This window comes from Dermacentor andersoni, chromosome 5 (assembly GCF_023375885.2).
Source record: "Dermacentor andersoni chromosome 5, qqDerAnde1_hic_scaffold, whole genome shotgun sequence".
Lineage (NCBI taxonomy): Eukaryota > Metazoa > Arthropoda > Arachnida > Ixodida > Ixodidae > Dermacentor > Dermacentor andersoni.
Window position 1 is genome coordinate 161,035,961 of NC_092818.1, and position 15,669 is coordinate 161,051,629.

At 43.9% G+C, this 15,669-nt stretch overlaps 1 protein-coding gene across 1 annotated transcript in view; it reads left to right on the forward strand.

The window, feature by feature from the left end:
* Positions 1 to 346: 346 nt before the first annotated feature.
* The window catches only part of LOC126531512 (F-box/LRR-repeat protein 7-like), a 40,009-nt gene continuing 24,686 nt past the window's right edge, over positions 347 to 15,669 (forward strand). The window contains exons 1-4 of the mRNA XM_050179057.2: positions 347 to 1,246; positions 9,724 to 9,808; positions 11,889 to 12,275; positions 12,929 to 13,162. Coding sequence (XP_050035014.1) covers positions 11,945 to 12,275; positions 12,929 to 13,162 — 565 coding nt within the window. The 5' untranslated portion in view covers positions 347 to 1,246; positions 9,724 to 9,808; positions 11,889 to 11,944. The remainder of the gene's footprint in view (positions 1,247 to 9,723; positions 9,809 to 11,888; positions 12,276 to 12,928; positions 13,163 to 15,669) is intronic.

Genomic DNA, 15,669 nt, shown 5'->3' on the forward strand with positions numbered 1-15,669 from the left:
GTAGCTTTGGTGGTACTCGAGTCCTTACGTCCGCGCTGCGCGAAGTGTGACGCCGATAATGCCATTTACGCTGACGGCTGCACGCCATAGCTGCTCTATTTGTAGCAGATTTCTCCTGATCAGCTGGCTGCCTGTAGACTGTTTCACAATGCCATTTCGCATGCGTCCGACAACCCCCTCCCTCTTTTCTTCGTCCCCCTTCTGAGGTTGAGATCGCGCGTAGAACGCGGTCGGCGCTGCCCCAAAGCACGACTCTGCAAGAGGTTGTGAGTAAAAAAAAAAAAAAAAGCATTAATAAAAAGTTGGAGCCAAGGCTGTGGCAACCTCGTTTTTCGGTGACTGAACAGGCGGGGCGTCAACGCGGCGCCGGACAGACGCTAGCGCGCACATGCGCGCGTCTCTAGTGGAAGTCGTCTGCTACTGGATGAAGCAGACGACGCACGAGACGCGCTGCTGTTGCTTCGATGCAGCGCGACAGCTTGTGAAATGGCGATGAGACCGCGGTTCTCTTTGCGAGGTGGCAGTACGATTGGTCCTGTTTTGTGCCTACATTCCGATCTCGTGGAGTGTTCCTTAATAATTTCTCCGTTAAGGAAAAGATGCCGGAGTACGCGTACGGCGCTTGGGGGCATGCCTGAAACCGGTAGTGCCGAAACGCAGGCCGCTCGCTCTTGCGCATGGGGAAGGAGGCGAGGAGGTTTCACCGCTAGCAACCTTGCGGGGAGCAGCAGTGCTTCTGAGCGGTGTGCTTCCGCTCGCCAATGTACCGTTGGATTGAAATACACTGACATGTTGCTGCTAATCTGCCGGAGCTTCACATGCATGCGTGTTGTGTGTGTACACTTGCGTAATTCATAACACAAGCAGATAACACTAGATGCAAACAAGTAACATCTTCCAACATGCGTCAAATTAGAACTGTTTGTTTATATGTTGATTTATACTTGCGATTATGGCTTATGTATTTCGTTCTCGTCGTACTTTATGAGAAGTATGTCACTGAAGCGGCTATGTGCGGATGATATGACTGCCACCCTGCCGAGCGGTATGCTCCTCAACTTCAGAGCGGGGAGAGGGTAGAGAGGGCGCCACCGCTGTGTCGGTGCGCCAGCGGAATGTTTTGCATCTGAAGTTTGTTGTGGCTGTGTGGGGCTGCGGGCGCATTTCTCTGCGTGTGTGTGTGTGAATCGCGAGTGCTCTTTGGGATGTGAGCAACAAGTTACTTCGGAACCGCTCATTGTCTGGGGTGAGTAAGCTTTTATATTTGGTGAGCGGAACGACCGTACGGTATCTTCTCGGGCTGCCGCCGCCGCTTGCCGAGCATTGGCCGAGAAATGTCTCGCATTCTTCGGAGAACCTGCCAAGGAGGAGAAGGGGAGGTCTAGGCCTAATAACCTGTCGCTTTGGAAGTGGTTCGTGCTCTTGACGTTGACATTTTTGTGGTGTTCAGCGAAACATCGTTGCCTGAGTCTTGGATACAACGTGTCTTTTATGTTTAAGTGGAAATCAAACTTTACCCAACGCGGTACGTGCCCTGTGTTGTGCGGTGTCGCGGACGAGCTGTCAAACTGTGACATCATTGCAAATCCGAGGGAGCATTACCTGTTTCTGACTGGCCGTTCGTGCTTTTCGCCCCCCGAATCGCTTGTTTGATATTTATGCACACACACGCTTAGTTGCAGTACTTTTGCGATAGGCGTTATTACGTCTTTTGATACGTTCTATCTGATACAACAAAAACTCGGTTGCAGCCTTTACAACTGCGGGCCAGAATACATTGTAGTACAAGACCCAACCTTGTTTGCAATGCGAAGTATCCTGTACGAGTTCTAATTTCCTGAATACATATGTACAGCATTTCTTTCTTTATGCCACAAGGCATTGTTGAACGTGCGTGTTGCACTGTGTTACGTTGCATGAGGTACGAACTTGGAACGGGAGTACGACTGCCGCTGTCGACCTAATGACGAGGACGGTTTCAGGTGCTTTACGCTGTTGTGGAAGCCTGCCATTTCCTGCCCTTTCGATATACGCAGTTTTTCTAACCCCATTAGTGACGCATTATCAGATTCATAGCTTTGTTTAGAATATTGCAGCCGTGTACTAGTTGCCTAAGTGCGCTTCGTGTTTGTTTTGCCGATAGAAATGAAGATATTTGGACATACAGTAGTCGGCGACATCCTAAGAATTACAAAAACAAGCTCCATCCACCAAAATGTTGTGCATCTGTCGTTTACATATGAAAGAGAGCCGAGTCAGCTGGAGTCCACTCACTGCTTAGTGACTTCGCTTTTCTAATGTAAATGCTGGGCTGATGGGATAATAAAAGCCCGTTGTTTCAAGCTAAAATAATAACTATGGTGATGATAATTACGGGGGATATCAGGATCACCCATAAAATTTGCCCTAGATATTCGTTTCCCCCTGAAGCCAGTGAAAGACCGACTGTACGGGGAGAGAAATAAAAATAATTATGAAGCTGTTTAAACATGCAATATCGCTTAACACTAGGGAACTAGGCAAACCTTTTTGGCTGTATACAGGGTGTTTCAGCGAACACTTTCAAATTTTTTTTATAGGTTGCCTGTGGCAGATAGCTCAATTCTAGTTTATGAGCCAGTCTACTCGAAGTGGCAACTTTTAAAGATTTTTGAAAGTGTTCGCTGAAACACGCTGTATAATTTGTATATAATTGTGAATGGACCCCAGTAATCTTGGCTCTCTCTGAGGGGAAGGGCAAGTGCACTGTGCTTTTGCGATTGGAGCTTGTTTGTAATTCTTAGGTTGTCACCAACTATAGACGAATTTCTTGTAAAATGAAAATGAAGACCTCTTCTTATGTTTGCGTTGGACTCTTCTATAAAGTATTTGTTTTATTGTAGTTCTGGTTTCTTATAAGCAAGCAAACATTTTCACAGCTCTTGAACTGTACTGCAGCTTGCAGTGTTTCAACATTTGCAGTATGATCAGAAGGAACAGTTCTTGCATGACAACTTGGGGCGACTTGTTGCTTTTGCGTGCAGTGTCAGTCTCCTCTCTTGCATGTAATCATACCTAGCTTGGAGTTAGGTTCATTCTCCAGTTGACAATAAGTTTTCGTCAACCTTCTGCATAATGATATAGTCACAGTCAATTCTTTAATTCATTGACTTTTTACTCTCTACACATTTTATATGGGGTGTAGCTGAATGTGTTCACCTTTCTGTTCATTGGCAGCAGCGACATAAACCAGCTTCGGTTGCTGGTTTATTGTATGGGCACTTCCTGTCAGCTTAACAAAATAAGTTTAAAAGCAGAAGAACGTGTGGAGGACTGATAAATAGAAGTGGAATAAACTATAAATGGTGACCCGTGTAAAACTAATGCTACCAGGTCGAAAGAGAACGGCTTTTCTTGTTCAGTTTACTACTCAAAGCTAGTTTCTGTGTTTGAGACAGGCACTGAGAACCAGGCAAAGCAAATTGTAGTTTTTATCAGTGTTTTGATGACCTTTTTCTAGCCATGAAAATTTCATAAGGTAGCTGAATATAGCGTCTAAGTTGCTGCTATGCTATGTGCCATCATGTAGAAACCATAAAGCATCTATCAGGACGGTAACATGTGCCTGTTCATACAAGCTTTCCCTACTGCATTGTTATAGAAGGCAGCATACAAAGTTGAGCGCTTTAGATTGAAAAGCACTAGAAGTGCAGTAATTGTGAAGAATATTCATTTACTATTTATAATGACCAAACATAGTAGAGCATGTCTTGTTCTTTAGAAGACTTAGTTACTGAAATATGTGAAAAATTCATCTGATGCAGCTGTTACTGTAAGTTCCAAATGAATTGAAATAGCCGCAATAAATGCTGTAGTGATTTCGGCTATAAAGACCTGTGCTTGTTGAAGTTTCATTCACTCTCCTACTATGATACTGCAATCGAAAGAAAAAAAAAACATAGCTATGTGTAATTACCTGCTCTAACCAATGGCTAGTGCCTTTGAAGTGATGTGGTGCTGCATCGTGGCTGCTTTGAGTAGCAAGTTTATGACCAGAAAGGGAAAGAGAGTTTGTAGGTCTATGCTTTTACTTTTGCCTCCTCTTTCATGATGTTACTGATAGTGATAATTAGCGAACTGCTTCGCTATTCAAACACCCCCAAGTTTAACCAGATTTCATTTGGTTAAACCTGCATGCTTACGTAATGCTATGGCCTCATTTACTTATCAATGATAGCCAAGTTACTCACACTAGTACAACTTAAGTTGTCCAGGTATTTTTCTTGAGGTTTTGGAATGAACGGTAAGGTTGCTGTGTCATTCAAATAGATCTCTGAATCCTTCTTGTACAAGGGATAACTCAGTTGCAGTGCACTTACCCAAAGCTCTCTCTCTCTCTCAAACACACACAAAAACATACACTTCTTATTTATTTTATTTATTTTTTGTGTAGTACCCACCAACACCACTATTTATTTTATTTATTTATTTTTTGTGTAATACCCACCAACACTAGTGTTCAGTGGCAAAGAGTCTCATTTCTTATACGCTGCAATGATTGAAATGAAGCTGCTGTGATTCACCAATTGTGAGGTAAAAGCAGAAGCATTCTGTTGTCGAGGGATTTCCAAACTTCTGGCCTTGTGGAGCCCCACCTATATTCCCAGTGTGTGGTGAGACCCCTGCACACCCCCTTCTTTCTCCCACCAATGTGCTAATCCACTGCCTCACAATGGTTGTTGTGATGAATCACTCTTTCTCACCAAGACTATCGAAGTGCAGATCTGGTGGTTTAATTGTTAAATGCAAGCTCTAATGTAAAAATCCATCCAAGGAGGGTGGGGTTGCATTCGTTTTGGTCGCTTACATATTCCTAAAATGCCATTCATGGAACTCCAGTTTTCTGTTGAACCCAGTTTGGGACTCTCTGCTCTAGCACATGCATGTTTGTTGATCATCTATGCAGACAAGGGCTAGTGGGTGCTTTTGTCCCTGTGTATGATAATGTGAGTGTGTCTGCATAGCTGGCATGCTTCAATCTTTTTTGATGATGACATCTGTGTTTGCTTGCTAGGTTCCATGCATAAACATTTGAGTGGCAGGGATATGGTTGCAGCAGCTTGGAATGTACCATGATCATGGCTGATTTAAGCAGTGGGACAGGACGAGGACAAAGAAGGAAACAGACAGGACATGTGGTGTGCATCCATTTCCTTTGTTATTGTCCTGTTTAGCTGCCTCAATTAGCTTCCTTTTGTATTATAATCAACACCAGTCTGGCAGCAGTCAGTGACCTTGAAATTTCATCACAGTTTTCTAGGGGTGTGCGGATATTAAAAATTCGAGTACAACTGGGATAGTCTCTGCTATTGGATTCGATTTGAGAATTCATTGTTTGAAATGGCTGAATGTTTGTTTCATTAGAATTAAAGGGATAAGAGCACTTATTGGAGTCTCAGGGAAGAAACAAAAAATGGAATTGAGCACTGTTCCAAATTACTCTGCTCCATAGAGGCACCATAACATAGGTGAACGCACATGGCAAAACAACTTCTGCCTATTAAATTCTAGTCATTCAGAAACAATTGCCCGCTTTTAGGCATCCTTTTCTAATTTGTTGCCGTTAAATCAATTTAAAAAAAAGAAATTAAGATGTGGAGTTATGCGTGCCAGAACCATGATCTTATTGAGGCACACTGTAATGGGGGACTTAAAATTCATTTTGACGCCTGTGGTTCCTTCACGTGCACCAAATGCGCAATACACAAACGTTCTTGCATTTCACCCCCATCGAAATGCAGCAGCTGGGGCCAGGATTCGATCCTGTCACCTTGTGCTTAGCAGCACGATGCCATAGCTGCTAAGCCACCATGGTGGGTATTTGGTTTCACCACGTTTGCATGCTTTTAAAACACAGCCTACTTTTTCTCCTTTAATGAACACAACAGTCTAGGTGCATTTGGTGACATGCTGTTTCCTTGTTTCATTACTGCCATTTCTATGGTGCTCTAGATAACTTAAAGCACTTTTTCTCATTTACAAACTCCTTAATTGTCTAGACGTCCAATTGCAAATGCTATTACACACATTGTCAATGTATATAATCCAAATTTTTTTTACAAGATGGAATCTGGTTAATCCATTTCATTTTGTTTAGAAATGATATGTTCTATATTTCGTTGAATATTCGTAGATCATTTTTCTCGAATATTCACATTCAATTCTAATAGGACCTTTCACTATTTGGATATCCCTTATTTACTTATCTGCAGCTTGACTCGTGCTCTTATTTTTACTTACTTTGTCTCCATGTGGTCCAGTTGATGTACTGAATGTGACAGCAGAAGTTTTCATTACTTGAAAGCTGTGGAAAGCTGTGTATCCCAGCAGTTTGAACATAAGCTTGAAATTGATAGGTCAGTAGGAGACAGTCACATGTGCACTGCAATCCTTGAGGTTACTGTGAGCATCAAATTTCATATTTTTTTACTTCATCCATCTTGTGGAATTCCGCAGAACTGATTTGCCATATCCATATTCATTGTCCTTGTGGTTCGAATGGTCAATTAATTCGTCCTTGCTCTGCGATCAGCTAGCCTTCTAGTTAGCTCAGATGGTAGAGTGACTGCCATGGAAAGGTGTGGGTTTTTCTTCAACTACGAAGCTTTGTTTCTGAGAAACCTGTGTGGGTTTTCTTTGTAGCTTCGTGCTACACTCGAACAGATTTCAATTTTTGCTTTAATCAAATTTTTAATGTTCTCTGTTACTACTGTGCATACCTACTTATTATTTGAAACAAGTCTCTTGGCCAAAATGCTTGCGGCAAGATCACATATAAACCTCCAAGGTGACTGTGGGGATTTTTATTGGTGCGCTGATTTGATAGTAACAGGTGTTTATGGTTTTATGGGCCAAAAAGTATACACACAAAAGAGGCACAGCCTCTGCAGCCCAGAGTCGGCAGACATTTTTAGCAGAGCATTTACGAACCGCTTATCTCAGACTGGCATATTCTAACAGTTTGCACCAAGATGCTCAGCGGAAGCACTAGTTCATGTGCACACAGTGCTCATACTGGCAGCGGAACATAGAAGGCTGCTCGTATTCCGCTATGAAGCCAATTAAGCTGAACACGAGGGTGCATCGATTAGGTTTCCTTGTCATTTTAGAGATAAGCTGACTGCGCATAGTGTTTCTGGGAGATGCGCTCATTAAGAAAAGGGTAATCAATGTAGCTCTCTGCAGCCACCTGTGCACGTGGAATGTCTACGGAGTGAAATGTTAAGCTGCTCTAGTGGCAGCAACCAAACTGCATGAAGTGCCAACATCAGTGGTGAGAGCCTACTCATAGATGTGGAAGATGCTTGGATATCATTCTTGTTGGACTCGTCCTGCATGCTGCAACAGATATGGCCTTTGCTTCACTTTTGATAAGCACGAGTATAGTTCAGCGCAGCTATTCAGTGAGACTTCTTTCTCGGCCTCCATCAAGTGATGCAATTGCCTAGGCTGTTTGTCTTGAAACCTAGGCTTAAAAGCTGGCATACGTGTTCTTGCTTACAAGGTATGGCATTTACCCACAACTGGTGGGATTAGCCAGGAAGTAGCCTTGAGCATGCCATCGTAAAATCTTCAGGGCCCAAGAAATTACCTCTGATATGAGCTTGCATTAACGGCAGTCAGAGGGCATTTTGTTGTTGTAACAGTGCATTTGAGGGTGATGTAAATTTAGGAAATGAAATAAATTGCTGCTGTTAATGACACGGTTTAGGAGCAATGGCATTTACCCACTACAGCAAATGAATTAAACACAACGCACCTTTGAGCGCTTACTTGGATAATTTTAATCTTTAATTTTGATCACAAAATGATGAATTTTGAATCCCCAGTCTCCATATTTAATGTGACCTGTTAAAGCAATTTTAGGAACTCTGGGAGGAAGCCTGTAAATCAACTTTAGCCAATTGCACATGTAATGCAGTTGTGGATTTGAATTGGACAAACTTTAATAAAGGTCCTGCAGGACGCACGTCAGCGCGCAGTGGGTGTCTCCCGCACAGGGACCGACAGGGAGTACCTGGCAGCCGCTGCGCGAGCCTGCTGGACGGCCCATTGCTGGTCTTGTAGGAGCAAGCTTCGTAGGGTCTTCTCCCACTTGTCGGAGGTAGAGTCGGGCGGAGTGTTTCTGCACACCCAGAGCACGTGTGCGAGTGTCGCCGTGACCCCACACGATGGGCACACATCGTCGGGGTAGACGTCCGGGTAGATGATGTGTAAGGTGGAGTTGTGGAGTTGAGGAGTCTGAATTCTTTCCAATATCTGATACCATACAGTGACATACCGTTTGATAAATTTTTGCTAACAGGGCTGCATAGCTTGTGAAAAACTTATGCAAGACAAAAATGCAGGAAGAATAGCTGCTTCAGAAGTAATTTCAGTCGAACGATTATGCACCTGTAAGACAAATAGGATCAAGATGATTGTCATCGAGATTAGTGTGCACTTTACTTAGCTGTTTAACTTCTCCTTTCTAGTTTTTAGTGTGCTAGAGGGTTTCTTTGTGAAATGTTAGCTTTCTTTGCATGCACTGCTTGCTTTCCTCTCTGGTTATGATGTTAAAAAAAACACGTTGAGCAGATGGGTAAGTGCATAGATGTTAGATTGAGAGAACTCGCTAACTATATCATCAAAGAAGCCAGAAGCCACTTGGCTGATCATTGTGTGAGCTGTGGCTACTTTCCTTTGTTTAACAATGCAAGTATATCTTGTTCCAGCACAGTGTTTAGATTATGTGAAGTTATGGAGGCATACCATATCTTGAAGAATGCAGATGATTGTGTCAGCGGCTCTTTGGTTGCACTGTCCAGCTTTGTTGTCTGCATCTTCTTCATTTCTTGCCTGAGCTTTTGTGCATGTGTGAATTGGGTGAGGGTTGTTTATAAGTATTTGTGTGGTTTTAATGAAGTACTTCATTTGCAACTACTACAATTCTGTCCTCTTCTTCTTGCGTTCTACTTGGTGCCTAAGACACTGCGTACTTCTAGCTTACTGTTCTGGGCGTGGGATGACTACTTGGCGACTTCTTTAAGGTGGAATGGTCGCTGTTTTGTCTGTGCCTCATTTATGGTGCTAAAGCAGATAAAATAATTTCATTCTTTCACAGTGCTGCCTAACTAGCTCCTAGTGGAAGTTTTGCCTTTTGCAAGAGAACTGCTGGCGAGATATGGTAGTCATAAGCATAATGTATAAACCCTGCTGCATATTGGTTTTGGGTAATTTTTTTTCTAGTTTGTTAATGTTTGTGCATGTGGGTCCGCAACGGCAGGCACAGCAGGTGTTGTTCTAGTTAGTTTCATAGGCAATGACTCCGTGCACAGCTTTTCCCATTGTTATTCCAAGTGTCCAATTTTTCTAATCTTTTGATAACTTCATCACCGCCACAGTATGTGCAATATGCTCATCTTGTCTCAAATCAGGCTCTAATTAGATTCAAGTTTTGTTTCACCCAGTGAACATTAGAACTTTAAAAATATAGCCAATGTATCAGCAAGTATTAGAATGATTTCTGCTTTGGTTTTGTTTTGTTTGAAATATTGCATGTAGCCATGAATGGATGTACACCTTCATTTATAAAACTGTAGTACACTGGAGATCTATTTGTTGTAGTGTGAAATCATGTTCTTCTTGTAGCGTCTATTAACAGATCCTTGTCAGGTGTATTCACATGCTTTCCTTATCTTGCAGATGGGCATGTTGAGGAGTTTAAGCCATGACAGAACCATTGCTGCAATGGGCAGCCATGGCAAAGTGCAGTTCTCCTCTAGTCTGTGTAAGTCGGAAATATTTTCTTCACATTTAACCTCTTCTCTCCTGCTGTCATGATTTTGTGACCGTTACTTTCTAAGCTTCTAAATCGGGATAGAACACGTTTAAAGGGCCTCTTGCCAGGCCCCATTGGAAATTTTTGTTGTACTCTAGAACTTCTGAAGGGCTGTTCATAGAGCATTCTACTGCAATATTTGTAAAGAAGGAGTTTGGTAGCTGAGATAGAAGCAAAAAAAAAACAATGCCATAAAGCAGTGATGCCAGGAGGCAAGGTACCTTTCCTGCACAGAGACTCTCTCCTGTTGCCTTGACCAGGGCCTGCAAGTGACATCCTCTCCTGCCTTCTCTCATATAGGAGCTGAGGGCCCATGTTCTATTAAAATGAATAGCTTTCTTTAGCTCTTTTGCCTGTTATTGGGGTTGTCGGTGGTGGCCGGACTTTCATCGCCAATACAAAGGCACCGATGCAAAATGCGTGTACTCGATCAACTCAATTCCTGTGGCATCGGGGCAGAAAAAATAGCATTCGAAATATGTTGGGGTCTGTGTTGGCATCTTAGCGACAAGGCTGCTAAATTTAGCAAGCTTTTAGTCGCCTTAACAACAAGTTTACCTTTTTGGAGTCTCAGTAAACTTTAGTAGCGACATGAATAAAAAACAGCCAGTAAATTTGTGCCCAGGTAAAATTTCTCCAGAAACTTTGACCAAGTTCAATGTCTCACGCCGATTTTAATGTAAGAGGTATATATGCACCTTCATTTGTCACTGCTTCTAAAGACATACCAAAGAGCTTATTAACCACTTCTGTGCCATGGACGATCTGGGCTTTTCTGCAAATTTCTGGCAAAACTACCAATGATGAGCTCAGCTCATTTGCAATACTTTTCTTTCTTGCAATTATTTTGTATAATGCTCTTAAGCTTCAGTTTTACAATAAATAATTCAGATTTTGTGTAACTATACGCTTATCTTGACTAAATTGTTTTTCATCAATAAGAAAATGGCCATTTTTGGTCAGAATTCAGGATAATAGCATGGTACAGCAGGGATTAATAAGTGAGCCGTCTGGATACATGAAAGCTGCCTTTCTAGACAAAGTACAATCTTTAGATTTGTTGCTGTTTCAGAAAATTGGGGGTTGCTTTCTTTCTTTCACATTCCAAGCATTGACTTGTCACTGAGAAAGGCAGTTTAAAGCTGTAGTTTATAAAAAAATGAAAGACAACATAAAACAATTAAAACATAAAAAGGCTAAAATTTTAAGCAAATCATTAACATTGTCACTTATGTACTTTTCACAATAATTTATTCTTTGGGGCTGCAACCTGGCAATATTGTTTAAAAAGGTTACCAACACTGATTGCTACATTGTTTGATATGAGAGAGAGTGGTTGGAATGTTGACCCAAAATGACGGTCTTGGGAGATGGTTACAGAATACCATTGCTTTTCATCACATGCCAACTACTCTGTGCATCAAACAGGACAGCTCTGGGGCCACCAGACAAGTTGAAAGGGGAAATAAAACATGAAGTTTGTACATCATTCAAAGTTCTGGTTGACATCACTTATTTTATGTGAAGCAGTCTGGGCTCCTTCACAGAATGACCTTGTTTCTGATTCACTCTCTATCTGCGTTTAAATGTTTAGCTTATGCACCCAACTTCCAATCAGGAAATTGTGAACTGCAAGTTCTCCAAACCACTAACTAGAATCTGCCATCACTAGTTGCTAAAATAAATGTGCCAGCACTTCAGGATTAAACATTCCACTGCATATGGCAGGTTCCGGACTTAAAATAGATGGTAAAACATTTAAGTGAGCAGATTAGTTGTGCAGAAATGCACAAAGCGAAATGTGCTTCATGAGAGGGAATGTTGGCATTTACTGGAAAAGTAGCATCAAGAATATGCTATTTGTCTTCCTCGTTTACTAAACTAATTAAGAGAAATTCTTGATTGAACAAGTTGTAAAAGACAAATTGGTTATTATTAGTTTGTCTAGCAGATATGTCGTAGAGGAGCTTTATAATTTGAAATTTATATTAAAGTGCGGCGTTATATCTCGCTAATGTTGTCGCAACAGGGGTTCCTGGAGCATCCTGGGGACCCCTCTGCAGCAGTTGTCGGGGCAGCTGAGCCATGGAGTGCGTGGCAGGAGGGTCAGGTCTTGGCGGTGCCCTCCCCAAGGTTCGTAGCAGCTCACCTGGCGACTTGGGCTACCACACCCTGTTGCCCGCACCGGGATGGCCGACCACAGCCACAAGCAACAGTCACCACCAGCGACCATCGGCAAAGAGCTGCCTCTTTGACCGACTGCCAGATGACCTGCTGCTTCGTGTGCTCGCCTGCCTTTCGAGCGACGAGCTGTGTCGGTGCGCACGCGTCTGTCGGCGATGGTACTTCCTTGCCTGGGAGCCTCGCTTGTGGACCAGCATTGTGTTGGCATCTGAGCACCTGCCCGTCGACCAGGGTCAGTGTCGTCTGATGGAGACTGAGAGCCCTTTTGTCCTGTGCCATCTTGCTGAGTGCTGCTGAGGACATATTCATGGGTTCGATTCCCAGCTGAAGTGGCGGCATTCAGAAGGGTGCAGAACGTAAAAACACACATGTACTTAACCTTAAGGGCACATTAAGAACCGCAAGTGGTCAAAAATAATTTGGAGCCACTTTCCTCACGTTATGGCATTTTTCAAAGCTCATGTGGTCGCTTATGCATGTTAAGCTTATAATATGATTTAATAATGATAATATATAATATAATATGATATGATTTTGAATGCTTGACCTAGCAGCTTGAGCATTGTGTAATGTATAACGAACATGCTGACTCGTGGAAGTGCCGTGCTGAACGGGCAATTAGACAATTGGGGCACTGCTTCATTGGGCAATGAAAGGGCAATTAGGCAATGTTTTATTTAATGACATTGCCTTATCAGCTAGCTCAGATTCAGACCTTAGTGGTAATTGGGAGTATGTTCTATAGTCGTTGGCACTCTTAAGCGCCATGAGGGCTGAGGGTCTCCTGTCAGATTCTAGTGATGCTTTGTCTGATGTTTGTTTCATAAGAACCTCCCTTGAGTTACCACAAGATACTTTGTTTCATTGTACATTTTGCCACTGCAGGCTTGCGCACCATTTTCCGGTTGCTGAGCCGGGATACTCCTGGTGTGTGTTCTGCTGTAGAGCGCATCTGCCTGAGTGGCTGCCTGTGCCTAACCGACAGTGGCCTAAGTGCGGCGGCTCGGAGGTGTCCCCAGCTGCGGACGCTAGAAGTGCGCGGTTGTTCCCAAGTCACGGATGTGGGTGTTTCAGAAGTGGTCACACGCTGCCTCAACTTGTCACGCCTCGATGTCACTGGTGAGCTGTAGGCTGATGCTGCCTTATGTTACAATTCACTGAGAAAAACACAAAAATAATATCAGTAATTCGAGGCAGAATCAAAATTGCCCAATAGACTGACGTGCTTCATATATTCTTTGGCCTTCATGAAAAAGCTGCTTGCAGATGCTGCTGCCTGCAGGGAAATGTCAGGTGAAGACAGTCGAAAACTTTTGCCCCTTCTGAATAGGTAATATTTGTTACCAGACACCAGTGAAATCAAAGAAGCTTGTTCTTTGAATTCTCAGTGTTTCTATATACATATATAAGCAGCTATCGTTTCACAGGGATAGGAGAAAAGCATCATATTGCCAACAGAAACACATTGAAGAACTTGTCAGTGACAGCCTAGACTAAAAGAGGCGCCCATTCACAAATTTTGAGGGGGAAGAGAGTGTTTGGCAGGGAGCAGCAACTTGTTTACATAGATCCAACAAGTAGCTGCAAATATCATGTACAGTCGCCGACCGTTTATTCGGACCTCACGGGGACTGCGAAAATGTCCGAATAAACAGCTGTCCGACAAAGAAGATTAAGAAAAAAAAATTAAAACCTTTATTTCCACGCACTTATTCGGGCTCGGCAGTAAGCTTGAAGAAATCATGAATGCGCCGTTGCATGCTGCTCCGTTTACGCGCAATCAGATACTGAATCTCGGAGAGGGTCGTACGGTTGAAAGCACAGTCACTGCTTGTACACGCTCCGCGTGCGACGGCAGTGTAGCACATGGTGCATCATCTTCCGACTCGGTCATCGTCCGGCGGTGCAGCAGAAACCTGACGAATGATCTCGCCGTCGTCGAGTTCTGCGCATGTCAGTACAGCAGTGTCAGCACCTGTGAAACTGTCAAATGAGACGGTGTCCAGAATAGCAATGCAACCACTGCACAGGTCTCGGCAAAACATTTTCCGCGTCAGTAGGGAGCACATCAGAAGGCGACAAATCTTAGGCCTCCCGGCACCTGCTTGCCGGCATTCCCCAGCGCAGTCTGCGTGGGCACTGTCGGCGCCATTAGACACTTGACGCGATATTTCCGTACGCCGCGTTGGATCACCGGAATCTCGACACAGCACACAAAGCAAACACCACCATGCCGACACCAGTCGCACAAACGAAAAACGTGGCCTACTCGCCGTGTCGTGCGCGAAGAAACAAAACGGCTGCTGGATTGTCTTGACATGGCTTACTAAGCTCTATCGAACCAGGGAGAAATCATGATGATGAGCGGGGATTTGCAGTAGCGCCACTTCGTGGGGCAGCAAGGAGGCTCCGTTCAAAACAAAAACGGCGTTCAGCAAGTCGAACCATGCACCGGTCAGAGTCGGAGCATGGTGCTCTCGATAGTTGGCTCAAGGAGCGTTCGAAAAATCAGACGAGAGGTTGCAAGGTGTCCGAACTTTCAGCAGTTATACATTATGGTCTATGGGGAGAATGGCAGTGCCGTGAAGCAGACCGAATAATTGAGCATGTCCGAATTTTTGGAGTCCAGAAAATCAGTCGGCGACTGTAGTTTGTGTTGATCTAAGTTTTTGAAAGAAAAGGGCCTTCTGAAGAAAGACCTTTGTAGTGATCAGCCGGGCCACAGACACCGTGAATATTAGTTTGACGGTCCATGGCTTCTGTGGTGGCGGACAGATGTAACCCGATAACTGCTAGCATCTGGTCTCCAGAATGCTAGCTGGATGCTAGTTTCTGGCTAGCCTCCAGTGGCGGCTCCTCTTCCTGAGAGGGGGACCCTTTGACTTCTAAAGTTTCCTTTCAAACCTTGAACAGTAAAGAAGTTTTCTTTCCTGCCAGCAGAGTGAATATATGACAAAAGTGGCAACTCTTGCGCTTTCTACTGAGCAGCAGCCATGACTGACTCAAAAGAGACTGTCAGCTCACTGAGTGTGGTTTAGTCAACTTGAGGCCAGATTTCAAATGCGACGCATCACATCCAAGGCATCAAAGTACCTCCACATTGTAGCCATGCTGACCCCCAACATCACTGATGCCATAGAAGACGTGCTGTCGTCTGCCCCATTGGAAAATGTGTTCGGTGAGCTGAGGAGCACTGTCCTCAAACGATTTGAGGTGTAAGAGCATAGCTGACTCCAGCTACTCCTTTACAGGAAAGAGCTCAAAGATCACTGGCCATTGCAATTGCTTCAACAAATGTGTCAGCTGCTGGGAGAGCAAGCTTCCGAAGAGTGCCAGCTCCCATTGCTTTGCAAGCTGTTCCTTTAGTGACTGCCACAGTCAACACAAATTATCCTCGCTGGCTCTGATGACGTGGCTCTCGGAACGCCATGGCTCAGCTCGTTGACCGCATCGCACACTGCTGTGCTCCATCACATTTGCCCATTGGCGGTGCAGGAACATCGAAAAAGGCAGACTGCTCGTCTCGCTTGGAGGCGAAAGTGGATCAACTTGCTATGGCCATGGAGAAGCTTGCCTTATCCGCTAACCCCACCCAAATTCTATGTGCACCCATTCTTCGTTCCATG